Raw genomic sequence first — 19,611 nt, 5'->3', positions numbered from 1 at the left:
GCTATGCGGCTCTGTATAGAAGTCGTAGCAGTACGTAGCATCTGTTTATGTATGTAACGTAGTTGTTCGTGTGCTATCTGGTCTATAAGTACGTTAAGCCGGTCGTAGCGCATGCCGCGGCACTCTGTATGAAAGTCGATTGGTTCGTAGCGTATACCGAGCAGTGCTACGCAACCGTAGCAATTCGTAAAGGTGTTTATTAACCTGTTCGTGCGCTAGCCGGTCTATGAACACGTTGAGCCAGTCGTAGCGTATGCGTGGAAGTCGAAGGGTTCATAGCAAACACCGAGTAGTACTACGCGGTCTAAGGCAGTTCGTAACGCTGTTTATTTACCTGTTCGTGCGCTATCCGGTCGATGAGTACATTCAGCCGGTCGTAGCGCATGCCGCGGCACTCTGTGTGGAAGTCGAAAGGTTCGTAGCGGACGCCAGGCAACGCGGCCGCGGCGACGGCGGAGCGGAAACCGCGTTCAAGGGCCTCCTCTTTGCCGCAGTGGTCGATCTGTTGGTGTGATAAGGGTTTTATTTATGTGTGGTAAAAAAATAAACATTATAAATCTAAGTGTACAATTTTGCCTATGTCATTTCGAATACAGTTACTCACCAAATTAATGAGAACTTGGCTTCCATACAGTTGCTGTTGCTCTTTCACATGCTTAGTGTATGCTGCTACATGGTCCTCATGGGCCAGGGTGCAAGCTGGTTTGTATTTGATGTTAGGGTACTGGGACCAGAAGAGTGGGATGGAGCCGCGGGTTTGGACGAAGGAGGACTTTTCGCCGCTTCGCTCGATTATTTGCTCAGTTTCTACGTAGTTCGCTACGTTGCCCTGGGAAAAGTAATTATTAGTTTAATAATAATTGTGGATTTGTATCAGAGAAGAATTCCAGTCCAATTCCACCTCGGGAACTGCTTCAATATTTTTTTAATAACACAAAATACGACACGTTAAATGGAAGTTTGTAAAACCGGGGTACAATATATACTCTACGAAATTTATTTTGCCTAGTACAAACGGCGTACCCAAAGGCACAACTTTAGGGCCCCTACTGTTCCTAGTACATACGGAGCACCTCAAGGCATAACTTTAGCATCCGTATTCTTCCTAGTATATACAGAGTACCCTAATGCACAACTTTAATACCCACATTGTTCCTAGTACATACCGTGTATCGCAAGGCAATACTTTAGGACCCCTTCTATTGGTTCCAAGAATAAGTTTAGGACCCATACTGTTCCTAATACATTATAGATTCTATACTATTCCTAATGTACATGATTAATCTCTTACCAAATAAAAAATAAATGGATTTGGCTAAAGTAGTTGACTTTTTGAGTTCGTCTTGTCAACTTACTGTCGTGGTTAGGGATTTTGTCAAATTCCTAAACAATTCTAGTGAAATGAAAAAGCGTGTCGCGTTTATTGACCGATTTTGTCTTTTCACTAAACAGAGTCAGTGATTTGGTCAAATGACTGAATTTTTCTAGAAAATGATGATATGGATTCGCCATTTTAAGATCCTGCGTGATTTGATCATATCCCTTAGGAACAAATCTCTGTTTTCATCATTTCCCTGCGGCATATATGTTGAATAGAATTATCATTTCATGATATGGTTGGGTTAGGTTTGACATCTTCAAGATGTAGACAACCGATAATATCATGAAATGATTGCTACATCATGAAATGATCAATTCTATTAATAATAAGCTAATAGTGTTGCTGACTATTGGGACCGTGCGAAGTGCGTGGTGGGGGTAAGTAAAGCGATCCCAGCGCATAAGGTGGTAAAAATTTGAACTAACTGCGGATAGCGTCTTTAACATTTCGAACAATTATATGGCTCGAAATTAAACTTTGATTTACGATTACTCCTGAAATATTCATTTAAATTGTATGGTGTAAGGGACCATTTTAATCTGTATGAAATGCTTAATATACCTAACGTATTTATTTTGATAATTGTTAATAATGTATCCATGTAAATAGTTTTGAAAATGCCACATATTACGTGATCTTTTTCTAGAAGTTAAGAATGGATATAGTAAGTTATCCTTAAAAGATAGACATTTCACATCGCGGACTTTTTTGTAGACCTATGAATGAGAAACAACCCCACCATACATTGTGTTGTTATAGCTCAAACGGATTAGGCAGCGTTTTCGATTAAAGCTCCTAGCCAGCGTGATTTTTTCCGACAACATCGTTATATTTCAAACAATTTACACTAAACCTTAACAAGTTATATACCTAAGCCTTCCTCAAGAATCACTCTATTGATAGATGAAAGTCGTATGAAAATCCGTTCAGTAGTTTTTAGTTTTGGAGTAGTTTTATAAGATGTAGTGAATTGACGTTTTCCCCTAGAATTGCGGACACTAGGTTGCGTGACAGTCGTGCACGCTCCCAATACATACCTCAGCGTCGACTCCCCGCATGAAGAGCCTGGTGCCCGCGCGGGCCACGCTGCGTCGCGACACCACGGACCACGTGAGCCTGTGCCCGTTCACCGTCACCTTGTTTATAGCCACGACTGGAGTTGTGTTAAGAATAATATTCGATAGAATATGGCCAAAGGGTGGCTTCATAATAAAAAATAAGTTTTTGGCAAAATTTCCATTTTTGTTACAAGCTTTTATCGCTGACTGTACTTTTTTTAGACAGGCGACTACTACTCATCGAGCTAATTCTAAAAACCCAAAACACAATTAGGTTGCGTTGTTTTATCACAGAGTTCCTATGGCCAGCTCCTGTCTCCATCAATTCATATGATTATGAGCCTCGGCTGATGATGATGATGTGTTAGGTATAATTTTATTGATATGTCTTATAGTTTTAGATACACAGTTCTTTTATTTTGAAAGCTATAAACTCAAGTTCTTTTGAGTCATGTTGATTAAAAGCTCCAAAAAGGCTTTGAAGTTTTAACAATATTATATGCATATCGTGTAGTGTACAAATCAAATGATTTCTATAAAATTTACTTATTAAAATTATTTTGTTATTCCAACTCAGGACTCCCAGCTCCGTACAGGATCATTGCCAACTAGGTTTCTGCAACTGTTATATTCCGTTGAATGTTACATTTATTTCCAATTGATTGCATTAATATGTCTAAAGAAAAAGTTACCAACCTCTCTAGTGGTAGATAATGGATATTTTTTTTAAAGAATAATAGCACGCTTTGTAGTTATTTTGGACAGGGCATGCTGTCAAAAAAAACAAATGATTCCATATATGGCTTAAAAAACATAAGTAATAAAGAGACATAATTCAAAATAAAATAAAAAGTATTGCTACCCCAGATTATCATTCCACAACTCAAAGTTTGCACAACATAACCATGGTAAGCCTAAGCTGACATAAATGCATTTCGGCTATTTTTAAACTATTTTAATTAAAGGATACAGCCTTGTATGACGGGCAGAGCGAACCTGGCGAATTGCAAGTGGGAGTAGTCCCGGAGGAGATGCCCGTTCCACAGGAACCGACTGTCAGCGCGGGACGCCATTGACATCTGTACACGACACATAATCTTAGCCCACATTTCAAGGGTACACAGACTAATGGCGTTATTCATAAACGCGTTACTGGCCTGAATTAGCTATGAATCGTTTGTCTTTATCTGTCATTTTGACTTCTGTATTTGTCAGAAAGGGATAAAACATAATTTAACTAAATCAGGCCCGTAAAGTTTTATGAATAAGGGGGTTAGAGTATAGCGACCTATACTAGAGCACAGCGGAGGCATTAGGGTCATAGACATTTGATTGCATGGTTAACTCGTTTGCATGTTTCCTGTAGACATTCGCAAAGAGAATCTCAAGCTAATTTGTATGCTGAAACTTTTAGAGGCGTGATAATTTTTTTCAGTACTTAAGACTCACATAAGGAAACCCTGATATATATGTACCTGGGTCGTTAATTTTTATTATATTGTCCACAGAAGAGACCTTTTGGTTAATGTGTTTGGCCCGCGACCTCACAATGATTATCTACTTGGTTTGTTGCATGAGGTTCCAGGCTCGGCACCCCCTAAGATCGAAACAGCTAGAATACATAGTTATAAACCATATATCTGAAAATAAATTCTGTTTCTTTATCCGTTCAGACACTAAAGTTAAAATCTAACATGTCTTATTATTGAAAAACGCTTTTTAAAAATCAGTAACTATTACTTACGATACGATAATTTATTGATAAAATATATTTTACATGTCATGTCTTAATACTAGGTACTTAAAATCTATTATTTACATCATTCGTTATTTGGTTAACTAACCAGTTGCTATTTATTCTTATAATCGATTTAATGTTACATAAGTATTATACCTATTGCTTAGTCTCGCACTCGAAAATAGGCATCCAACGAGTAGTAGGCCTCAGCTACTAGTTTATTTTTTAAATGAGCAGTAGCTAGTGGCATTTCTTATTTACTTACTACTTACTTACTTTATTCTATTCATTTATTTTGTTAATATTTTCTAAAGATTTTTTTTTATTGTTCTTACTGTATTCTTTCTATGTTATGTACTTGTTTTGTGCAATTAAGTGTTTACTACTACTACTATTACTTATGGAAGCAAAATAATGTAAAAGATGGTATATGATTTATAATTCGTACATATTTGCAGTGACTTATTTTTCAAAAGTGTTTTTCAATAAAAAGACACAACAAAATCGCTTATCTTCTTTCTTATTCTAAAAAACAGACTATAGACCGCGCATTATTATCCAATATAATTTTCTCATTTCCACGGTGGTATCTTACCGAATGGAAGTCCGCGGCGACAGAGTGTAGCCGCTGCAATGTGTGTGTGATGTCATATCCGTATGAGAAATAGATTCCAGGCGCGTCCAGCGCCGCGCGTACCATACGTTCATATGTGTTGTTGTCTTCGATCTGGAATAACCGGGTAAGTGAGTATAAAATGCTGTAGAACCAGCTTAATACGATTCCCCACTTTCTGAGCCCTTTAACACTACATTTTATCACGGTTAACACGCTTACCCGCATAATATGCGTATATGGGTCAAAATTATTTTCGTTCCCTTGTTTTTTTGCCCCAAAAAAGTGTGACGGATTGTAGCTTTTTGTATGGGATGATTTTAAGTTTTTAATTTTTCTCAAGTAAAAAGACACACTCGACTTTATTTATTTCATTGATAGAGGACACAAATGCAAGCGTGAGAGAGTGGTCAGAAACAAGACAACGAAAAGAATTTAGACCCATTTGTTATGGTCCTTTCAGATTTTTTCGAAGTTTAATGTAATTTATACGAATTAGGAAAAGACGCGCACATCACAAGAAACCACATTTGTTATCTCAAATAAGTTTTATATAATTACATGGCTATTGACAAATAAAATCTATATAACTATTGAACAAAATTTCACAAGAATCGGTTGAGAAATGTGATCTGTAGAAGTGAACCGAATTACGAAAGCAGTTTTGCCCAAATTGAAACGATTGTGTTTCGCGCTCGTTCGGGCATTAAAATTTTACACAAGTTTTATTAGTTAATTAGTTTTATTCGTTTTCCGACAAACATAATAAGTGTCAAAGAGTCATATGAGGACAAATAATTAATAGCTATTTGTGGTATAAGTACAATATTTACCTGTTTGTTAGTAAGATGTGTGGTTGACCGCGCGTAGGGAATGATATCCGTGCCGGCCAACTGGTAGATGTCGTGTCCATTTAGTTTTCCGATCTGGTAAATAACAAATTTAAAATACAGAGAATATAAATATAAATAAATAAATATAGGACATTCTTACACAGATTGACTAAGTCCCACAGTAAGCTCTGAAGGCTTGTACAGATGCAGTGAATAATTCTTTACCGTCGTCTTTTCATTCACGGAAACGCATGAACGTGTTATACTATCTCAGTCAATCTCAGTAGAAAAAGTACTGAGGTAGATTGAAGTAGCATGACAAACACGAACGTTTCCGAGAAAATACGATGGCAAAGGATTATGCACGCCATCTTTACTGTAAGTGTAATTAACTAAGGTTTTTTTTACGAAAACCTGAAAATGTTTTGACCTGTGTTAGATTTGAATTTGCGAATTCAATGATCTAAAAATTTGTAAAGTGATCTTCAAGTGTTTAAAAGTATGCCTATGAAGCCGATGGTTCTGGGTTCAAATCCCGGTAAGGGCATTTATTTGTGTGATGAGTACGGATATTTTCAGGAACAAATAGTCTTGGGTGTTTTCTATGTATTTAAGTATTTATGTATTATATATATATCGTTGTCTAAATACCCACAACACAAGCCTTCTTGAGCTTACTGTGGGCTTAGTTAATTTGTAATGTCCTATAAAATCAAAAACAAAACAATTGTAACTTGCGTTGTCGCCCGCAACTCCATTCGCGTCGTCATTCGAGTCGCGCGCTACAACGCAAAGCATGCTAAGGGGCAGTAGGTAAATTATAGGCATAATGTGGCTGAAAATCCAGTTAAAAGGATAAATCAACACATTTGAAATAAATTGATTTTCCTGCATTCAATCCTTGATCCCTTATACCTATGTAAAAATATGAGGAAAATCGGGTACGCGAACCAACGAAGGCGCACTAAAGTAAATAATGACATCCATACGCCTAAATACGTGCATTGAACGCGGTTAATAAACTGTTCTTAAATGTTTCGTGCAGTAAATTAATTAATTTTCTTATTTATTATTAAAATTACTAAACGTGTGGTTTTCAAAGTTACATTTGTAGGCGATTTGGCATTTAATTGCAATATACCAACGGAGCGGCAGCTGTCATTCAAGCTTTAAGAAGGCTCGGGAACCGTTTTATTTTTCAAACCGGTTTCGGTTAATCACCCAGAAACGAAAGTTACCGGTTAATAAACTGTTCTATTGAGATACCCGTTTATACCAAATAGTTCGCCTTTCGTTTATGTGAAACGAAATTAACCGGTTAAATTGAAAATATCGAAATAAGATAGAACGACTAAGTTATTGTTGTCTCTTTCGCGTATAACAACGAGTTTAACAGAGAGTCCCCGAAAGCCGAGAGTCCGGTATTAAAGTAAAACTTGATTAAGTGGGACCTGGATAAGTGAGAAACCTCCATAAGTGGGACTCATGGTGCGGTCCCGACAATTTACCACTGAATTACCGCTGTTAGTGAGACAAAACAAGCCTCTATAACTGAGATTAGTATTTTGGATGTTATAGTCACATTTACCTCTATAATTGAGACAAAGAGTGTATTTACCTCTATTACTGAGACTACATTTGCAAGAATATTTGTGCTTTATTGTTTTTAGGGTTCCGTAGCCAAATGGCAAAAAACGGAACCCTTATAGATTCGTCATGTCCGTCTGTCTGTCCGATTCTGTCACAGCCACTTTTTTCCGAAACTATAAAAGCTATACTGTTCAAACTTGGTAAGTAGATGTATTCTATGAACCGCATTATGATGTTCACACAAAAATAGAAAAAAAACAATAAATTTTGGGGGTTCCCCATACTTAGAACTGAAACTCAAAAAATCTTTTTTCATCAAACTCATACGTGTGGGGTATCTATGGATAGGTCTTTAAAAATGATATTGAGGTTTCTAATATCATTTTTTTCTAAACTGAAAAGTTTGCGCGAGAGACACTTCCAAAGTGGTAAAAAGTGTGTCCCCCCCCCCGTAACTTCTAAAATAACAGAATGAAAAATCTAAAAAAAATATATGATATACATTGCCATGCAAACTTCCACCGAAAATTGGTTCGAACGAGATCTAGTAAGTAGTCTTTTTTTAATACGTCATAAAAATGTAAAAAAAAAAATTTTTTTCATCAAACCCATACGTGTGGGGTATCTATGGATAGGTCTTCAAAAATGATATTTAGGTTTCTAATATCATTTTTTTCTAAACTGAATAGTTTGCGCGAGAGACACTTCCAAAGTGAAAAAATGTGTGTCCCCCCCCCCTGTAACTTCTAAAATAACAGAATGAAAAATCTAAAAAAAATATATGATATACATTGCCATGCAAACTTCCACCGAAAATTGGTTCGAACGAGATCTAGTAAGTAGTTTTTTTTAATACGTCATAAAAATTAAAAAAAAAAAAATTTTTCATCAAACCCATACGTGTGGGGTATCTATGGATAGGTCTTCAAAAATGATATTTAGGTTTCTAATATAATTTTTTTCTAAACTGAATAGTTTGCGCGAGAGACACTTCCAAAGTGAAAAAATGTGTGTCCCCCCCCCTGTAACTTCTAAAATAACAGAATGAAAAATCTAAAAAAAATATATGATATACATTACCATGCAAACTTCCACCGAAAATTGGTTTGAACGAGATCTAGTGAATAGTTTTTTTTTAATACGTCAATAAATTAAAAAAAAAATTTTTTCATCAAACCCATACGTGTGGGGTATCTATGGATAGGTCTTCAAAAATGATATTTAGGTTCCTAACATCATTTTTTTCTAAACTGAATAGTTTGCGCGAGAGACAGTTCCAAAGTGGTAAAATGTGTGTCCAAAGTGGTAAAATGTTGAACAAGATCTAGCAAGAAGATTTTTTTTTAACACGTCTTAAATGGTACGGAACCCTTCATGCGCGAGTCCGACTCGCACTTGGCCGCTTTTTTTTTAGAATGTTATAGGAATCGACCTCTGTATCTGAGATAACGTCAATCTATGACCTCTTCAACTAGAACAATTCTAGAATTATACTTGTTTTTTTTACTAATTCTTACTTTAAAAATCTTTATTGCACAAATTAAAAATAAATTGTTAAAATGTATTTTAAAGTTCAGTCAATTTTCTAAAGGAGAATGATTATCTTACCTTATTTTTATTGTCATAAATTACAACTCATGGATACATAATATTTACAAAATAACTTACTAACTAACCATTAACCACCTCTATAAGTGAAATAACCTCTATTTTCACTTGTATTAGTGGAACCCTCTGTAAATGAGACAGATATTTTATTTATACCTGCCTAACTGAGACCCTGGGTAAGTGGAATACCTCTTTAAGTGAGACAAATCGGCAGATCCCTTGAAGTCTCAGTTATCCAGGTTTCACTGTATATCGTTTCCCCGAACCATCAGTTCGCGTTCCACCATTTAACCGGTTTTTAATAAACGAAATAATGGTTTTGGAACGATATTAACAGGTATTCCAATAACGGTTACGAGCCCTGCTTTAAGATATATCTTCTGTAACCACTTTACGAGTTCTCTTCTAAGAGTAAATTATAGATATAAATAAATATCTATTTGCTATCATATAAATAAAATGTTATATATTAAGATAATTCACTAAAACATTTTTTTTTATTATTGGCTGAATGAAACTATGATTGCCACGTTGGCTGTCGTTAACAGAAAATGTGAAAAATTAAAAAGTAAAACCGGCGCCCGCCATTTTCAGTAATTCACTTAAATTTTATTGCATTTAAATAATTCAACTTAAATTGCAACTGTGAGAGTGTTTTTGTATGAAATAAGTTGTTGTGATTAATTTTTGCAATGTAAATCGCTGAACATAGTGTACAAATAGTGCTGAGTTAAGAGTATCATTCCAGTTCAAGGAAAAATTCGTAACTAATACTCACGTAACCAATGTTTGTTTTATTTTGATTTTTTAGCAAATGTATTAACGTCGTTCAATGTACGTGTGCAAGTGTCATTATTTACTTGTCCCATGTCTTTTATTCGCTTACGGGCCTTTTAATGGTCTCGGGCCTCGTAAATAACATCACACTTTGCACACTTGCATTGAAATGTACTATTCTTACCAGTATCCTATACTTGGCAACCACCAGATATAATCCGGATATGAGCTTGATGGAGCCAAGGAACCCGCAGACAGGTTTGTATGCATTCTCTGGGATCGGAATCTTGACAGTGCCGTAAGCTGTGAACAAAATGACATATTAGGGTACAGTCAACAAAACCATTAGCTTAGCGCCGCTGTAGAGTGTATACATAAATACATATTATACAGACAGACGCGGCGGGGGACTTCATTTTATTTTTATAAGGTGTAGCAAAGTATAATATTCACTACGTGCAAGACTGTCACGCCACCTAGCATCCGCAAATCTAGCGGAAAACGCAAATCACTACATCCTATAAAACGTCCCCTAAACTCACAAACTAGTACTGAACAATACTATTGGAAGTATTAGAACAAATTAAATTATTTTCAGAAAATATTTTCATTTGTTTTTATTTCAAGTAGAAACACTACTATATAAATTATAAACTGAAATAAATGTCACAAATTTCAGTAAGAAATGCATATACTTGAAAAATTCGACCAATGCTGCCGAGTGGCTCAGGCACCTGCCGCGATAGCAGAGGACGCTGGTTCGATTCCAGCCTGGGGCACTGGAGGCCTTGGTCACTTTTTCTTAGTATATGACATTTATTTCAGTTTAGTTCTGAACAGATTTTCATACGGTTTTTTCCTATCGATAGAACGATTTTTGAGGAAGGTTTAAGAGTATATATATGTTATAATTGAATAATTCGTTAAGGTTTTTTTGTAAAATTGGTTGAAATATGACGATGTTTGCTAACGACGTCGAAAGAAAATCGCGCTGTCTAGGAGCTTTAATTGAAAACGCTGCCTAATCCGTTTAAACACGGACACACACACACACACACACACACACACACACACGCTATAACAACATATTGTATGGTAGGGTTGTCGCTCTTTCATTGGTCTACAAAAAAGTCCGCGATGGTGTATGTCTATCTTTTAAGGAAAACTTACTATACCCATTTTTAACATTTAGAAAAAGATCACCTGTGGTATTTTGCAAAGCTATTTACACGGATACAGTATTGATCATTATCAAATTATACGTTAATTGTATTAAGCATTTCAAACAGATTACAATGGTCCCTTACACCATACAATTTCAATGAATATCTTAGGAGATATCGAGAAAAAAATCATTTCGTGCATATAATTTAATTTGTACGAAATGTTAATGACGCTAACCTCTGTTAGTGCCAATTATTATCACCGCATGCGCTGCGATCGCTTTAATATACCCCCACCAAGCACTTTACACGTAGCCAATACCTACCTATATTATTTGACCATCAGTCATGTTTGATACAGCAAATCGAACCACACCCTAGTAAAGCAACAACTATACAGAGCTCGAAGCTACATATATACTAAATACATATAGAAATACCAGGTAATTATGTTCAAGAGGTCAGCGTTATCAGTGTGGTCAAGGAATTTGAACTCTGTCCCATTTGCCTTGTCATTGTGACTAAATATAAAGTAGAAATTAAAGTCCTTGAAAAACAATTTGCTAACATTACGTATAGACATAGAAGTTTTTGCGGCAAAAACGAGTGTTTGAGAAAATGAAACATCGACAAATGTTATCGATAAGTCAGTCATAGATTAATAATTAAAAGATGTAAGTTCTACTTGCTGTAATTTATTGAGAAATTTCAAGAATAATCGGATCATAATTTCTTTATTACATATATTTAGTACATAAAAAAAAATCGGCCAAGTGCATGTCGGGCCATGCTCAGTGCTTTGTACGTATTTTTACTAAGAGAAGACTTTTTGCATTATTTCGAAAACAGCTGGACCGATCATGTTTGCTATAGTTTTTATTGAAAATATATTATTATATAATATTAAGACATACATATATTTTTCTTTCGGCGCGATTATTTCCCAAAATATTTCTTTCATCAAAATATGATTGTAAGAAACCCGTATTAAAACATTAAAAGACCTATCCAAAGATACCACACACCATTGAGATAAGCGAAAAATAATAATATTTTGTATGGGAAGTACCTTAAAATTCTCATTAAAAAATTTTATTTTGCCATTTTTTGCCATGCAAGATTTATGTTATTCATGCCAAATTGCAGCTTTCTAACACTAACGATCACGGAGCAAAGCCGCGAACGGACAGACAGACGGACATGGCGAAACTATAAGGGTTCCTAGTTAACTATAAGTATCGTAGTTAATTAAAGGGAACCTTAATAACGTAAACTTTAGAATACAGTAAAAAAAAAATTAAATTACCAATGGGTATATCAAAGAAGGCATCGAACGGGTTGTGTATTTCGCGGTAGCTATCTTCGTATACAATGTAAAAAAATTCTACAACGCTAAAGTAGAGTAGTATCATATCGCTAATGTCACATCGATAACAGACATGTCGATATTTGATTTTGTCAATCACTTTCTTTTGCCACAAAAACTTCTGTCTGATTCTGTACATGGACAATCAAACATCAAATAAATCATTATTTGATGACAGATAACAGACAGCAGAAGTAGCTAAATGGTGGAGATGTTTAAAATAATCTATACACTTTTATCTCTTCAGTCTGGTGCGCTCGCTCGCCTACGTCGCACGTGTCCACTTATTAGCCTACGGAACTTGTCTTACTAGCCAGTGTTTCTCAAAGTTTCATTTTTGTTTACAAATATTTCTATCATGCAGTGTGCTTTGTGTGGTGACGATGTTAGTGACGCTATTCGCTGTGGATCTTGCGAAAATAATATAGGATATTGCTGTGCTAACCAAACTGAGCAAGAATACAGAAAACTCAGCGCTAGTCGAAAAGCGGCTTGGAAGTGCCTAAAATGCAAAAAGCCAACACCTACAACTTCCAAGGCTACTGATCTTGATTCCATTATGGTGAAGCTGAATCAAATGGAGGTTCACCTTGCGTGTCTCCCAGGTCTAGTGAAAGACGTAAAAGATATAAAATTGGAGCTGGCTGAGGTAAAAAATTCTTGCGAATCAAATAGTGCTAATTTGACTAAATGCACTTTGCGTTTAGACGAAGTTGAGAAGAAAATACCCGATCTCGAAGCAAATAATGTCAAAATTAATTCACTTAGCCAACAGTTAGCTCAGCTTAAGAGTGAGATCACAAATCGTGACCAATGGTACCGTCTAAACAATTTAGAAGTTAAAGGTGTCCCACTCAAGAATAATGAGAACCTCTTCACCATCATGAAACACATCGGCGAGATAGTTGGGTTCCCGATACAATCCAACAGTATTAATTACATATCCCGGATTCCTGTTCACAATTCTAAAGAAAAATCCATCATCGTTAGTTTCGTTAATCGATATATTAAAGAGAACTTCATTGCTTCGGCGAGACTGAGGAAGACTATATCAGCGGAAGAACTCGGATTCAAGGATTGTCATAACAAGATCTTTGTAAATGATCATCTAACACCTGATTATAAAATGCTGCTAACAAAAACGAAAACCGAATTGAAATCCAAGAACTATAAATATGTGTGGGTGAAATTTGCGAAGATTCACGTACGCAAGGATGACAACTCGAAAGTTCACGTCATTAACAACGAAAGTGATTTAAACAGATTACTTTAATTTGGATCTTAGTTTTCTTTTTGTCTTTAAAGTGTTCTCTGTTCGCTAAAGTTGTGTCAACCTGTGCTAATAACAATTTCGGCCATGTATGCCAAAGTTTGAGTATCACTGCATGGCCCGGCCCGGCCGGTCCAGCTATTTATTGTTATCGGGTGCACGGCTTATCGCTATACGCATTCCAGATGCGCCGCTCAGGGCATGCTCACTTAATTATATTTGTCTTTGTCTATCATCGACCTTTTAAGTTATGCTTAATTACTCGCTCTTTCGCACTTACTAGAAACCGCTTATGTCCTCTTACGATTTCTACTTTGCGTTGCATTTATTTCCAGTTGCAAATGAAGTTATTTTACCTAATACGCTTATTTAAGTTAATTCACTGTTTACCTAGCTCGGTTAATTTGTTGATATTTTATTATTGCGTATATTGCACTCGTAAATGGCTTTAAATAATAACGAGGGAGGTATTTATCCTACAATTTATTACCAAAACGTGAGGGGACTCCGTTCCAAAACTTCTTTATTTTATCGTAACTTAAACATTTCATCTTATGACATAATTTTACTAACAGAGACGTGGCTACTAGATGGAGTATTGGACACGGAGTTATTTGATGATCGATATGTCGTTTGGCGGCGAGATCGTGATCCGCTTGTAACTGGCCAAAATCGAGGAGGTGGCGTTATTATAGCTACTCGCAGGGAGCTGACAGTCATTCCGCAACCTACCTATCAATCAACAGCCGAGGATCTATGGGTGACCTTGACTATTAAGGGCCATCAAAACACATCAATTAAACTGCACCTATGTGTTTTATACTTATGTAAACAAAATAATGGTAATACCTTCTCACAGCAATTATCTAATTTCCTCAACAGCCTAGGTGAAGCGGTATTACGTGGGTGTGATGACAAGTATTTAATAATAGGCGATTTTAATATGAGCAATATTATATGGACACATCAGCATTCTACTTTGATTCCCTCGAATTATAAAACTAACGATGAGTGTAGTTTAATTGATGAGTTAAACACGCTAAACTTAAATCAATATAACGATGTCCGTAACCAGTATGGTAAGTTATTAGACCTTGTCTTGTCCAATGATGTAGTACATGTTAGTGAGTGTTCGGACCCTTTAGTACCGATTGATCCATATCATAAAGCTATATTAGTTTCGATTCAATTTGCAAAAATAAGTAGTTTAAAACCCGCTCCTCGCATAAAATATTTTTACAATAAAGGTGACTATAGTTCCATTAACAACGAGTTGACCTTGATTAATTGGGAGGATGAATTCTCGCGACGCTCATTAGAGGAGTCGGTTAGCTTTTTTTATTCCACATTTAAAAAACTGCGATTTAAATATATCCCAAGTAAAATATGTCATACTGATAGTTTTCCTAAGTGGTATTCGCCCGCGCTAAAAAAAGCTATCAAAGAGAAATCTAAATATCTAAGAAAATTCCGTACATATGGTAATATATCAGATTTAATCTCTTTTAATTTTCAAAGGGACAGGGTCAAAAAACTTGAACAGTCATGTTTTGCAACATATGTTCGACGCCTCGAAAATAATATCGTTAGAGACCCGAAGCAGTTTTGGTCCTACATTAAGTCGCGTTCTAGCTCACATGGTGTACCGAGTTGTTTAAAGTATGACGAAAGATTGGTCAATACGGCCGCTGATATATGTGAGGCTTTCTCTAACTATTTCTATACAACATTTTCTGCGCCTAGTATTGATCAAGCGGTGCCGGTTGACTCTGTAGGTGGTTCTATCTCACATATAAGTAATATAGAAGTTAACTCAGATGCTCTTATAAAGTTACTGTTAAAATTGGATCCGTCCAAATCAGCTGGACCTGATGATATGCCGGCCCTCTTTCTGATTAATTGCGCGAATACAATTGTGATTCCAATATCTCTACTATTCAAGCGCTCATTTGCTGAATGTAACGTCCCTTCCATATGGAAATCAGCCTACATTACACCCGTTCATAAGAAAGGCCCAAAAACGGAAGTAACTAATTATAGGCCAATCTCAAAACTCTGTATACTTGCTAAAGTACTTGAAAAACTAGTTTATACTCAAGTATATGCGGCAATTAAGAATTATTTTAGTCCTTTCCAACATGGTTTCCTGCGATGTAAGTCTACCGTTTCAAATTTGATACTCCTTAATGATTATGTAACTAAAGTCATGTCTGAAGGTAGTCAAGTAGATGTAGTTTACACAGACTATAGTAAAGCGTTCGATAAAATTGACCATAAATTGCTAATCCTCAAGTTAAGTAATATGGGTATTCACGGTGATCTGTTGCGCTGGTTCACGTCTTATATTGACAATAGGTCGCAAGCTGTTGTCATTAACAACTATGTGTCTAGCTGGGTAACTGTTCCCAGTGGCGTTCCTCAAGGATCGTTGCTGGGGCCTTTGCTTTTCAATATATTTGTCAATGACATCAGTGATTGTTTCCACACTTCCAAATTGCTATGTTTCGCTGACGACATGAAAATTTTTACCAAAATTAATTCATTGGATGACTCTGCTCTTCTACAAGATGACCTTACACGTCTTGTTGCATATTGCCAGACCAATAAATTAGATCTAAATGTATCTAAATGCTTTACTTTGACCTTCACTAGACAACAAAGTTCAATTCCAACTTCATACAAGCTAAATGATCATGTGCTTAAATCTGTGTCATGTATGAAGGACCTGGGAGTCACCCATGATTCAAAGCTTTTATTTGATACTCATATAGATAATATAGTAACTGGTGCTACCAAGACTTTGGGATTCATAATGCGTAGTTCTTTACATTTTACCCAAATTAAAACTATAAAAGTTCTTTATTGTACATATGTCAGAAGTAAACTTGAATATGCGTCTCAAATTTGGAGCCCCAGTTATAATATTTACATTAACAGAATAGAACGTATACAGAAAAAGTTTGTAAAATACCTCTGCTTTAAAATGAAAACTCCTTATAATTCTTCCAATTATGAGAATATTTGTAAAAAACATCACCTTATCCCACTACATAAACGTCGACAGATTGCAGATATTACTTATATACTTAATATTTTAAATGGTAACATTGATTGTCCTGAATTGCTCGCTAAGCTCTCCTTCAATACTCCATCTAGGTCTAAAAGATACTTCCCTCCCCTCTCAATTCCTTTTTCATCACGTAATTACAGAAAGAATAGCTTTCTACTACGAGCTGGTAAAAGTCTAAATGAACTAACGAAGGAGCGGGATATAGACGTTTTTAATAGCAACATCACAACTATAAGACGGATTCTAACAGACAAATTACTTGAGTGAGCGAGTCGTATGTGTTGGCATATTATTGTATCGATTAACGTATTAAGATTACTAATAAGTTTTGGTTTCTTTGTTCAGTATATAATATAATAAGTTTAGTATTAATATTTAAAAATATTAGTGGTAACACGTTGTAAAAAAAAAAAAAAAAATCTAGTGCTAACCACCAATTATCTGTTAACCTGTTGCTACCGGTGGGAACCTATAATTGGCTCTTTGTTATCTATATATATAACTATTGTACAATTTATAGCTGTTGGTTCTCCGAACAATAAATAAATAAATAAATAAATAAATAAACAATAAAGTTATTATACCATTCCACTGTACGAGTAACATGTATGAAATAAATGCTTTTAAATAAACATATTTATAATAAATTATTACAGGTATAGGTGGCCACCCATACTATAATATACTATACTTATATCGTATTGTACTATATTTTAGTCAATTGTACTATATATTTTACAAAAGCAATATAGTACGCAAGATACGATACTTTCGTTACTAAAGAAAGGGATATACAAATGTCACCGATATCGCATCGTATGCGACTTACATTTTTAAACGCCACAGCTCGCCTGAAATTGGTGTCCTATTTTTTCCATTTTCCCAGTAAACACTATATTTTTTAAATATTTTGACGAATATACTATTTTTATGTAGAAAAAAGGTGGCAACCTGTCTGTAGAAAATAGGTATAACATTTAACCTCCTAAGACCCTGAGTACAAATTTTTGTACTTATTCCAAAATCTATTTTGAACTTTTATTGTGTAACTAAGGATTCCAAATTCAAAAACAAAACAATTGCTTCTGGGTCTCAGGAGGCTATGAAAATAATACACCTACCTTTGACAGATGCTTCCCCGGACACCCTGTCAATGACCAGTAGCTCTGTAGGGTTTATGGTGGGCTCCAGGTAGAACTTATCGGACGTTGTATATCTGAAACAAAGCACAATATGGTAAATGTTGCCCGCAACATTGCATGATCACTATTTAAATGATTCATCCATGTGCATATGCAATTTTTTAACCTATGGATTGCAACCCTAAGGGCCACTAACCCGGGGTTAACTGGTTAAACCAGGAGTTTCAATGGTTTCCATTTGACACTGGGTTAATGGTTTAACTGGTTAACTCCGGGTTAGTGGAATGGTGCAAGTGGCGCTTAGCTTACAAAGACTAATTAAATAAAAACATATAAATACAGTGTAGAAATAGTAAAAGACAGACAACAAAAATGTGAATTATGCCAAGAGAGATGCGAGTAAATTCCTTACATGTGGATTGCATTATAACAAAGGTTGAAAACACTTCTGTATTCAACCCATTTGACTGGCCTGGCAGACGGCCAGCAGCACAATGACTTAAAATATTAAATTTAATTAGTCTACTAACAGTTATTAATTCCGTGACTCATTAATGAAATACGTGGCCTTAAGCTTTATCCTTAAAGATTTTCCTTACAACACTATATTCCTTGCCACAACAAATACAGTTAATAATTAGTCAAAAACAGGAAACAAGGAGGAAAAAATGTCAATAAAATAGATTGCTATAGGCATTCTTATTAACATTTATTTCAGATATAAATAATATGTAGAATAGTAAGGTAAGACAATATATAAGTTCGTGTCATCTATGATAACACCAAAAAAACGAAAGCGCAGATTTCTGAAATCTTTTAATAAACATGACACTACGAGTCAAGGCACTATGGAAGGTGGAGGTAAGGAATGAAATCTCCATGTACCAAAGTGTCATCAAAAAACCTTAAATAGGTGGCGCTACAATACCTAGAATACTTAAATGAAAAATACAAATGATAGACAGCGCACTCCGTCAAAAAAGCGGCCAAGTGCGAGTCGGACTCGCGCATGAAGGGTTCCGTACCATTTAAGACGTATTAAAAAAAATCTACTTGCTAGATCTTGTTCAACATTTTACCACTTTGGACACACATTTTACCACTTTGGAAGTGTCTCTCGCGCAAACTATTCAGTTTAGAAAAAAATGATATTAGGAACCTAAATATCTTTTTTGAAAACCTATCCATAGATACCCCACACGTATGGGTTTAATGAATTTTTTTTTTTTTAATTATATGACGTATTAAAAAAAAACTACTCACTAGATCTCGTTCAAACCAATTTTCGGTGGAAGTTTGCATGGTAATATCATATATTTTTTTTAGATTTTTCATTCTGTTATTTTAGAAGTTACAGGGGGGGGGGGGACACATTTTTTCACTTTGGAAGTGTCTCTCGCGCAAACTATTCAGTTTAGAAAAAAATGATATTTGAAACCTAAATATCATTTTTGAAGACCTATCCATAGATAACCCACACGTATGGGTTTGATGAAAAAAAATTTTTTTTTTAATTTTATGACGTTTTGAAAAAAAAAACTACTTACTAGATCTCGTTCAAACCAATTTTCGGTGGAAGTTTGCATGACAATGTATATCATATATTTTTTTTAGTTTTTTCATTCTGTTATTTTAGAAGTTACGGGGGGGGGACACACATTTTACCACTTTGGAAGTGTCTCTCGCGCAAACTATTCATTTTAGAAAAAAATTATATTAGAAACCTCAATATCATTTTTGAAGACCTATCCATAGATACCCCACACGTATGGGTTTGATGAAAAAAGATTTTTTGAGTTTCAGTTCTAAGTATGGGGAACCCCCAAAATTTATTGTTTTTTTTTTCTATTTTTGTGTGAACATCTTAATGCGGTTCATACAATACATCCACTTACTAAGTTTGAATAGTATAGCTCTTATAGTTTCGGAAAAAAGTGGCTGTGACATAATCGGACAGACAGACGGATATGACGAATCTATAAGGGTTCCGTTTTTTGCCATT

General features: G+C 35.3%; 1 protein-coding gene across 1 annotated transcript in view; it reads right to left on the bottom strand.

The window, feature by feature from the left end:
• The window catches only part of LOC133530346 (phosphatidylinositol-3-phosphatase SAC1), a 44,573-nt gene that overhangs the window by 21,136 nt on the left and 3,826 nt on the right, over positions 1–19,611 (bottom strand). Inside the window, exons 2-9 of the mRNA XM_061868253.1 lie at positions 17,589–17,683; positions 9,783–9,901; positions 5,624–5,716; positions 4,773–4,904; positions 3,410–3,518; positions 2,419–2,534; positions 605–829; positions 335–502 (exon numbers count right to left, since the gene is read on the bottom strand). Of these exons, the coding sequence (XP_061724237.1) occupies positions 335–502; positions 605–829; positions 2,419–2,534; positions 3,410–3,518; positions 4,773–4,904; positions 5,624–5,716; positions 9,783–9,901; positions 17,589–17,683 (1,057 nt within the window). The remainder of the gene's footprint in view (positions 1–334; positions 503–604; positions 830–2,418; positions 2,535–3,409; positions 3,519–4,772; positions 4,905–5,623; positions 5,717–9,782; positions 9,902–17,588; positions 17,684–19,611) is intronic.

This window comes from Cydia pomonella, chromosome 22, assembly GCF_033807575.1.
Source record: "Cydia pomonella isolate Wapato2018A chromosome 22, ilCydPomo1, whole genome shotgun sequence".
NCBI lineage: Eukaryota > Metazoa > Arthropoda > Insecta > Lepidoptera > Tortricidae > Cydia > Cydia pomonella.
The sequence above is the reverse complement of the archived record's forward strand: the minus strand, read 5'-3'. Positions and strand labels throughout refer to the sequence as shown.